Source organism: Canis lupus, chromosome 13 (assembly GCF_011100685.1).
Source record: "Canis lupus familiaris isolate Mischka breed German Shepherd chromosome 13, alternate assembly UU_Cfam_GSD_1.0, whole genome shotgun sequence".
NCBI classification, from domain to species: Eukaryota; Metazoa; Chordata; class Mammalia; order Carnivora; family Canidae; genus Canis; species Canis lupus.
This window is the reverse complement of record NC_049234.1, coordinates 39,629,533-39,639,682: the sequence shown is the minus strand read 5'-3', so window position 1 is coordinate 39,639,682 and position 10,150 is coordinate 39,629,533. Positions and strand designations below refer to the sequence as shown.

The 10,150-nt window shown below is 57.6% G+C and overlaps 1 protein-coding gene across 1 annotated transcript; it reads left to right on the top strand.

Annotated features, from left to right (window-relative positions):
- Window positions 1-5,186: 5,186 nt before the first annotated feature.
- On the top strand, window positions 5,187-8,589 carry PHOX2B (paired like homeobox 2B). Its single transcript, XM_038555113.1, has 3 exons — window positions 5,187-5,785; window positions 6,600-6,787; window positions 8,046-8,589. Exons 1-3 carry the CDS (start codon window positions 5,545-5,547, stop codon window positions 8,559-8,561), a joined length of 945 nt encoding a protein of 314 aa, XP_038411041.1. The 5' UTR covers window positions 5,187-5,544; the 3' UTR covers window positions 8,562-8,589.
- Window positions 8,590-10,150: the final 1,561 nt, after the last annotated feature.

Sequence of the window (10,150 nt, the reverse complement as noted above, 5' to 3'; positions counted from 1 at the left end):
AGCACAGCATTTGCATCTGGGGTGTCTCCGAAGTTAGTCTAAAGACAGAGACATCATCTAGGAGTTAGCCATGAAGCTCCAACCCCAAACCACACAGCCAACCCAGGGCAAAGGCCCTTTATTTTTTATTTATTTATTTATTTATTTATATTTTATTTTATTTATTTTTTTTTGGACAAAGGCCTTTTAAAGTGACGTGACTCTGAACGCATAATATTTATACACGGGAGTAATGCAACCCATTAATCATGCATGATTATTGGGTATAAACTAAGAGAAAACATATAACTAACCTCTATACAGAAACACACCTTCCAGTAAATTCTTAAAAGGGAAATTTGCTGCCCGGCTGCTTTGTTTTCTCCCATCTGATATCTGAGAGCCTGCTCTTCGATTTGTCTGTCCTCTTTCATATGCATCATAAACACGCAACAGGAAGGACATGGTCCATCACCGCCTAAATCCCGAAGTGTTTACTACACAATCCAAGGAGACTCCAGCACCATCCTCATGGCCATCGTCATAATCCTCATGTCCCACATTCCCGGGATTCTTTCCAGGTGCCAAGCACTGTGCTAATTGCTCGGCACACACTATTGTCAATCAGTTAATAATTGTTAGTCCCCCCAGGCCAGGAGGTTAGTTACCAGAAATACAAGGAATTTCTATTATGAAACGTGTATTATGGTTGCTAGGCAAATGGAAAATGTGGAAAAAAACTCTAAGATGCCAGGAGAAGGTCTGTGTCAGTGGCTCTTCCTGCTTGGAAGATGCTGTGGTTGGTTTGCTCCATGGACCCGGGGAAATGTCGTCTCGATAAATTCTGACGAGGTTATTTTCTTGGTGCAGGTGAACGGGAAAGGCTGCTGCCCACAGAAATCTTTTTGGAGAAACCCAAGGACAAATCTCGCCTTTGAATTCTCCAGTTGAGGGAACCGTTGGTTCTGAGTTGAGCCTTTGGCAGTCCGCGGCCTCGCTGTGCTGGGATCATTTGGATGCAGGATCAAATAAAGCAATCAGAAAGAAAATTCCTCTGAAACTCTCACTGGTATTTAATATTTTATTCATTCCCATGTTATTGTGCTTCGCCTGCGGTGAAACAGCCTCAAAACAGCCTCCTAGGAGTGAGGCATTAGGAGGCTGACAAGCGTTTTCCCATGAATTGCTACTACAATACAATGGCATTTTGTTTGCTGTTTTGTTTCCTTGTCTTCTAACATTCTTTCTGACTTTCAAGGAAAAAAAGAAGAAGAAAAAGAAACCCTCCTATGAATGGCAAAGAAAAGGAAAGAAAAGTTTCTTTTAAACTTTCAACCTTTTTCATTTGGTACTGGGTAGCATGTAAACATTTTTTTTCTCATGGTATATATGCTGGTAGTTTCTTCCCCTTTTTTTGTGCTTTAAATGGCTCCCCCCTCCCTTTTCTTTCTTTCTTTTACCACATAGCACTGCCTTTCCATTATTGATTCAGAAAATCGGCAAGGGGGAAGGAAAAAATCAACCGTGTACACATATTAAGAAAGGGAATTCAGAGGAAGATGGATCAAACCATCCATCTATCCATGCGGTCATTTATCTATCAATCCATCTCGCTACCCACCCGCCTCTATTAAAATAAATAGCAGGCACTGTACACACTGCTGGTTGGCTGAAGTTGTGATCTGGACAAAAGGTCTGTTTGGGAAAAGGATGCTGAAGCTCTAATTCTATTTGTGCCGGTTGAAAATCAGGAGGGGTTTTTCTACACTTCACTTTTATTAGATTATTTCTTATAGATGGTTTCTTTTTTCCTCCCAGACGCGTGGTGGAGGCTGCTGAAGCAGTTGGTCCATAGTTGGAATAATCAAATTAACCATTTGGTACAACTTTTAGGGGAGAGCTCGCGTGTAGAAAGCACAACTCTTAACAAAACAGGGCGCTGGGGCTGGGGCTCCGGTCTGGCCTGGCCCCGCAAGCCTTTCATCTTCGGAGCAGAAGCAGGACCCCCGGCCACAAAAGACCCGCAGAGGGGACTCGGGGGGCCGCCGGCGGGGGCGGGGTGGGGGGGCCGGGACGGTGACACCGAACAAAATAAACCTACAAGGCCTACAAAGGGGAAGATGAAGTCAAGCGCATTTGCTCATCCGACCGTGCGGCCCGGCGCCCTGAAAGGTCCCCCCCACCAAAGGGAGGGAGGCGCGCGGCACCCCTACCCCGCGCGGCCCTGCGGCAGAGGGCGCCCCGGGAGAGGGCCGAGGAGGAGGGGCGGGGCTGCCCCCTGCACCCCCTGCACCCCCCTGCACGCCCTGCACCCCCTGCATGCCCCCTGCACCCTCTGCACGCCCCCTGCATCCCCTGTGCCCCCTGCATCCCCTGCGCCCCTTCACGCTCCCCTGCGCCCTCTGCACCCACTGCATACCCTGTGCCCCCTGCATCCCCTGCACGCTCTCCTGTGCCCCCTGCACGCTCCCCTGTGCCCCCTGCACGCTCCCCTGCGCCCCCTGCACCCCCTGGGCTCCCCCTGCATCCCCTGCACCCCCTGCACCCTCTGCAAGCTCCCTGCGCCCCCTGCATCCCCTGCGCACCCTGCACGCCCCCTGCACCCCTTGCATCCCCTGCGCCCCCGCACCCCTGCACCCCCTGCACTCCCTGCATCCCCTGCACGCCTCCTGTATCCCCTGCACCCCCTGCACCCTCTGCAAGCCCCCTGCGCCCCCTGCATCCCCTGCGCCCCCCTGAGCCCTTGCACCCCCTGCCTGCCCCCTGCACCCCCTGCTTCCTCTGCTCCTCGGAAGCCCCCGGCCCGCTCCCCGCTCCCCGTGCACACGCAGTGCTCCCCACGCGCACCCAGCGCTCCCCGCAGCTCCCGCTCCGCCCAGGGCCCCAAGTTCCACGGGGTCACTGTGGAGCCACCCTCGGCAGTGCAGCACCCTGCTCCGGCCAGCGAACCAGGCCGGGAGCACCAGGGGCACTGGGGGCTTGGCCGTGGCCACCCTGAGCGACAACCTTCAGGGAGCGTCCATCCCCCCAACCAGGGCCTGGAAGCCCAAATGCATCCCCCTACAACGCGCACACACTGTCCCTCTGCTGTGGAGAACCACGCTGGATGCCACTCAGGCCAGGGCTCCTCGCACCCACACCCCCTGCATGCGGGCCTGGGGCAGCGGGTCGCCTTTGGAAAACCTGGAGGCATCCCCCCCCCACAACCTGGACAACCGCAGCCCTTACACTTGACAACCTATCCTCCGCCTCCCTGAAAGGGGGTGGTGGTGAGGGTGGTGTCAATAAGGGTGAGGAAATTCCTCGTGTAGCGTCCAAAGGGGCACAGCCACCTCCGGGTCTAAATGCAGATTCATATTCATGAGAACGGGGTAAATAAAGACAAATCCCCACTGTAATAACACTTGGATTCCCATCCGTCTTTGCTGGCCTTTAGGTTTAGGGGACCGAAGACAGATGTTTGCATCTCTTTTCTCCTCTTGTCTGGTGACCATAAAGAAAAACCATTTAGAGCGTTGCAATTTGTTTCTCGCCGTAGTACAACCTTGTACACATTTATTTTCATTTCACCCCCGTGCACAAAAAAGTGCACACTGGTCACCAAGGGCCCTTCTTTATCAAATACGCATTGTACACCATGCAACTGCAATAAAACTATCAGCCCTCCCCATAAAACTATCAGCAGGCTGCTCGGCCGGACCCGCTGCCCGCACGGCCGCCCTTAGGTGCGGAGGCCGCGGCGGCACAGGAGAGCAGCCCGCAACTCACCCCGCACGGAAGCCCCAGGCTGGGGGGCCCCTGTCCCTCTTTAATCCATTACAGCGTCCGCTGCAGTTTAGTGCGCAATAAAACACGGTGGCAGCGGAGAGCGGGCGCCCATCCGCTCCCCAGCACTAGCATCGAATTAAACCACTTAGTTTGGCAAACACTGAACGCCTAAATGCCCCTATAAAGACTTTATGAGTTTGTTACTTTAATTACTGACTTGTTACAGAGCACATAAAGGGGGTAATGAATGCAATAAAACTAATTATCTACACATTTAATTCATATAAAATATCCAGGGTTTGTTTACACCACCCGGCGATTCAACTAAGCATTCCTCCTCTTGTCCACCGAGAGGAAGGGTTTAATGAAATAGTTTTCCTTATTCTGCTAGAGCCTAACGAACCAAATGAAAATTACCCTCTGCTTAAATCACGGGGCCACCGAGGTCCACAGATCACCGTCGGCTCCTTTGTCTGTACCTTGCGGCCAGCACCCAAGAGCCTGGGGAGTTGGGGAAGGAAAGTGCTCGACCTGCAGCCTGGGCGCTCAGTAAAGAGCAAAGGTTCTGCTCCCAGCGGTCAGCAGACCCGAAGGGCGAGCGCGCACACCCCTCTTTTCGCAGCCGCGGGTCTGGGGTGGGTCGGGGGGCACCTGGCAAAGCATAGTGGGTGCTAAGAGAGCAGAGTTCCCATGGAGGGAGGGAAGAGGACACACGTTCGTTCGGGATGCTTCCTGCCCGCTTGCCAGTCATGGCTTGTAATCAAAATCAACAACGGCCCAGAACCTCCAAACCGACGAAAGCAAACCTGCAGCTAATGCAGAAAGACACAGAGCGGACCGCAAGGAAGCCATCGGTCGACAGTCCAGATGTTTCACATTCAAGAGCTTTACTTGGACGTTGCTTTATTTTTTAAACAGCTGTGTAAGCGGAGGCTCTAGAAAAGCATGTTAAGCCGCGACAAGAAATGCAATTTATAAGACGCTCCTTTTTTTTAAAACCCCCTCTACCAGGTGTATCGTAAAGAAATCCGCTTCTCCTTCACGGAAACCCCCTCGGCCCACTTACTCCACGTTACAGGGCGCCCGAGTCTTGCCAATGTCCCAGTCCTTTATAACATTTCATGCACTTCGGGGGGTAGGCTTGTTGTTAAATTGAGCGTGTAACGCTCTTACAAAACAGGTTTTCTATGACATCAAGGTTTCTTCTTCCTCACCGAGGGAAAAAAAAAAGGAGGACGAAGAAGGGGGAAAACACACACACTATCTCAATTTATGCCTAAGGTATATGATCAGTTAAAAAGGCTTAAAAGCTCGGGGAAATTGGATCAGAGTGAATCGTCACCCAACTTTCATTATTTCCAAGTAGTGTGATTGAATTAAAGGGCAGGGAGCTGGTTAGAAGGGAGGATCAGGGGCTCGGTGCGTAATGGTGTGGTATTAAATTCTAATTAGAGATGCAGGAATCAATGATAGGGAGGTTGGGCAGCTCAGTTCCCCAGTGCCAGCCCAATAGACGGATGAGTTATTGTCATGTAAAAAGCGCCAGCAATAAGACCAACCGCTTTGCTATTGTCCAAGTGGAAAGAGCCAAGTTTATTATGAGGACTATATGCTCTAGAGACCTCAGACAAGGCATCTCATAGGAGGCTTTTTCATAAAACTAGGCTCTGCTGGTAGTAAGGAGGCCAGTTTGGAGGCAGGCGTTGAGCTGTGCACATCTCCCCACTCCAGCCACCTTCTCCATACCCATCTTTTATTTCATTTTTCCACTTGGCTGAGCCATCCAGAGCCTTTTCAATGTATAAAATGGAATATTCTTACCTCAATTCCTCTGCCTACGAGTCCTGTATGGCTGGGATGGACACCTCGAGCCTGGCTTCAGCCTATGCAGACTTCAGTTCCTGCAGCCAGGCCAGTGGCTTCCAGTATAACCCGATAAGGACCACTTTTGGGGCCACGTCCGGCTGCCCGTCCCTCACGCCGGGATCCTGCAGCCTCGGCACCCTCAGGGACCACCAGAGCAGTCCGTACGCCGCAGGTAAGGACCGCCAGCTTTCTCGGCCGAGGAAGCCGCCTTTCCGCTCGTATATAGGAAGCCTTGATTGCATTTGAAAATGGAAATGTGTTTAGTATTTACCAAACGAAATTTGCTTACACAAATGAAAGAATTTATCACGTTAGAAGCGATTGCAGGGAGGGGTAATTCACTTACAGGGTTACACTATCCTAGTCACACCCGAACCGCCAACAAAATTATCTTAAGCTGCCAAAATGATAGGCATAATTTATTTACTTTGCGATGAGACGTAAAGCTTAGAAAATAATTAAATAACAAAGAGTAAAGCTCATTACTGGCAGTGTCTCCCGCTCTCGCTTTTTAAGAACCGACAGCGGCTCACACCTCTCTGGCTGGTCCTGTTTGTGATTATTCCTTTAATTTATTATCGTTATCATCTTTTTTTTTTTTTCAGCACTTTTCCCCCCCCAACTTTTCGGGCAGGGTCAACTTCTGGGAATTGGGAAGGTGCCACGGTGGGAGCGTTTGGGGGACTTCTTGCCCGGTTTCCCACATGAGCTGACTGATGTTTTTGGACTCTTTTCCGCCTCTCTGGTTCTCCCTCTGGTTCGCTGACCCCGGGGCGCCGTGTCACCCCCTCCTACCCAGGGTGCTGGAGCCGAGGGGGACCCGGCTGCAGCCCGAGGCTTGCCTGGCTTGGCCCAGCACTAGCCTGCCCGCCGCTGGCCGCCGGCACCGCCCTGCCTGGCCTGGGTGGCCCCACACTGCGGCCCCGGCCCCGGGGCGCGCCCCGGGCAGCTCGGCTCACGCTCTGTCCCCTCCTCCGTCCCCCCAGTTCCCTACAAACTCTTCACCGACCACGGTGGCCTCAACGAGAAGCGCAAGCAGCGGCGCATCCGCACCACCTTCACCAGCGCGCAGCTCAAAGAGCTGGAGAGGGTCTTCGCCGAGACGCACTACCCCGACATCTACACCCGTGAGGAGCTGGCCCTGAAGATCGACCTCACCGAGGCGCGGGTCCAGGTAGGCGCGGCCCGGCCCGGGGGGCAGGGGACGACGGGGACAGGGACGGTGCTCCTGGCCGCTCCACCACAGGCTCGGGGCTGACCCAGGGCTGACCCAGGGCTGACCTAGGGCTGACCCGAGAGGCCCAGTTCGGATGGGCTGAGCGCGCTGGGCCCCCGGCCCAGGGGCAGGGGACCCAGCCGTGCTCCTGGCGGCTCCACCACGGGCCCGGGGCTAATCCAGGGCTGACCCAGGGCTGACCTAGGGCTGACCCAGGGCTGACCCGAGAGGCCCAGTTCGGATGGGCTGAGTGTGCGGCCAGGCCCGGGGGCAGGGGACAGGGATGGGGACCGGGACGGTGCTCCTGGCGGCTCCACCACAGGCCGGGGCTGACCCAGGGCTGACCCAGGGCTGACCCGAGAGGCCCAATTCGGACGGGCTGAGCGCAGGCGGTACGGGCTCGTGTCTATGCGGCCCCGCTGGCAGCGCTTCCCGCCCCACGCAGCCCTGCGCAGGCTTCGGGGGTCTTGGGCCGTGAGCGAGTGAGGCTCTCGCAGGACGGGAGCGAGCGCCCTGGGCGGGGAGCGCAGACCTCGCCCCCGTGTTGCCCGAGCAAGCGGGGCTTTCGGTTCCCGCCATTTGCTGCCTCCTAACTCCGGCTGTCTGTCTTTAACTCGGAGCCCTGGAGCGCAGCTGCCTCCTCCGGGTCACTGTGCCTTGCATCACGTTGGCAAAGGGGCCGTGACTCCACGAGGGCCACGAACCGTGGCTGGCTGTGACCTTGTAGCGGCCAAAGTGAGCCGCGCGCCCTGCGCTCCTCGGGGCGCAGAGGCCAGGACGGGCCGCGAGAGAGCCCCTCCCCCTCCCTGCGGCAAAGGGACTCTAACCTTAGAGCCGCCGCCCCGGAGGCTCTCGGGACGCACTGCGCGGGCTGCCAGGGTAGGCCTTGTGTGCAGCCTGCCCGGCTCGGGAGGCCCCGGGGAGTGTTCCCCGGACTCCAGCACCTGGGGCAGGTGCAGGGGGCGTGCGCCCGGGGTAGGTGCAGGGGGCGCGCACCCGGGGCAGGTGCAGGGGCGCGCACCCGGGGCAGGTGCAGGGGGCGCGCACCCGGGGTAGGTCCAGGGGCGTGCACCTGGGTAGGTCCACGGGCGCGCACCCGGGGCAGGTGCAGGGGGCGCACCGGGGGCAGGTGCAGGGGGCGCACCCGGGTCAGGTGCACCGGGCCTCCGCCCCGCGCTTCACCGGCTTCCCCCACTCCCCTCTGCTCCCGGGCCAGGTGTGGTTCCAGAACCGCCGCGCCAAGTTCCGCAAGCAGGAGCGCGCTGCAGCGGCGGCGGCGGCCGCGGCCAAGAACGGGTCCTCGGGGAAGAAGTCCGACTCGTCCCGGGACGACGAGAGCAAGGAGGCCAAGAGCACCGACCCGGACAGCACGGGCGGGCCCGGCCCCAACCCCAACCCCGCTCCCAGCTGCGGGGCGAGCGGCGGCGGCGGCGGCGGGCCCAGCCCGGCGGGAGCCCCGGGGGCGGCGGGGCCCGGGGGCCCGGGCGGCGAGCCCGGCAAGGGCGGCGCGGCGGCGGCGGCTGCGGCGGCGGCGGCGGCTGCGGCGGCGGCGGCGGCGGCTGCGGCGGGAGGCCTGGCGGCGGCGGGGGGCCCCGGACAGGGCTGGGCCCCGGGCCCCGGCCCCATCACCTCCATCCCGGATTCGCTCGGGGGCCCCTTCGCCAGCGTCCTATCCTCGCTCCAAAGACCCAACGGTGCCAAAGCCGCCTTAGTGAAGAGCAGTATGTTCTGATGGGATCCGGCGGCGGCGGCGGCGGCGGCGGCGGCGGCGGCGGCGGCGGGCGCGGGGTCGGGCGGCCCAGTGGGCAGCGAGCAGGCTGCAGGCCGCCGCCGCCCTGGGGGAGAGCCCAAAGCAGTCGCCCTAAGAATAAAGAGAACGTGGCGTCGCCCCACTTCCACCCGCCCCCACCCCACCCCGAACCCCCAGCGAAACAAAACTTAGAACTTCCCCGTAGCTTCGCACCTGCCTCGCACCTGCCTCAGGGCCGCGCGCCTGCTGGGCGCGGGGGCGAGCGGCGGCCCGACTCCGGGGCGCTCTCAGGGGGCTGCGTGCGTGCGCGTGCCGCCGTCCGTCCGTCCGTCCGTCTGTCCGTCCGCCTCCGGGACTGTGTGTCTGCGGCTCCCCCACCCCCCGGGCAGGGGGCAGGCGGGGTGCGTGGAGAGGGGGGCACCGCCGGCTCGGCCACGCGCTTATGGAAAAGAGGAAAAGAAACATCCCCCCTCCACCCCCACCGCCGCCGCCCAAGTTTTAAAAAGGGGAAATTTAGGAAGGCGGCGATCACTTTAAAAAAAAGCAGCCAAGGACAACCCGGAAAGGCTTTAGAATCCCAGGGGAAGCGAGGCAGGTGGGGAAGAAGGGAGGCCGCGGCCCGCCGCACCCGCGCCCGGGGCGCCTCCTGGGGAGCTCGGAGTCGCCGTCGGGGCCTGCGTAGGCGGCGGGGCGACAGGGGCGCACAGGTCCCCGCGCTCCCGCCGCCCCCCCCCCCGACCCCGCGCGGTTGCAGCCCCCGCCCCCGCCCCCCCTTCGCAGCCCCTCGCCCGCCCGCAGATGTGCCCCCCCGAACATGAGATGCCTTTTCACCCGCACACTCTGCAAACCGGCCTCCCAGCTCACAGCTCTCCCCGTTTGCTCTCTCCCGTCACCCCCCACCGGCATTTTTCTTCTTCCACCAGCTTTTACGGAACTTTTGTGGCCCTGCGTTGGGTGAGAGTCACGGGGCGGCCCCGCGGCGACAGGGGGGCCGCAGGTGTGCGGAAGCTTGGGCCCAAGCCGCCCGGACTCCCATCCCGGCCGGTGGATGCGCTGTATATTGATGATTCCATTCAAGCCGATTAGACATCTCTGTTGGGACTTTTGGTTTTTGTTGTTGTTGTTGTTTTGGTTTTATTTTTTTCTTTTTTTGGTTTTGTTTTGTTTTTATTTTAAAAGGCACAAACTATAGATATTAGTTGAATGTTGAGGCTTTAACTTTTTCGGTGTCTTTCTACGACTGTGTTCTGTGACTCAATTGTATCGTGTTAATATCAGTACAGACCGTCTCCTCTACGTGACCGTATAATGTTTTTCTCCCCTTGTAGTGTCTATGGCGTGTCTTTATGGAGTAATAAGGTTCTCACGGGTTCAATTCCTTTGTGTTTAGAGAGACCACGGTTCAGACAATGGTATATATTTTTGTTATCAGGTGCATGTCTGTCTGATTCCTTTTTTCTTCTTGTCGGACCATGTTTGTGGACATAAGCGTTCTAAGTTATGTTTCAGATTTTCGAATTTATTTATATGTGTTATAATGAATGCTTCTATTTAAAAGGGAAATATTTCTA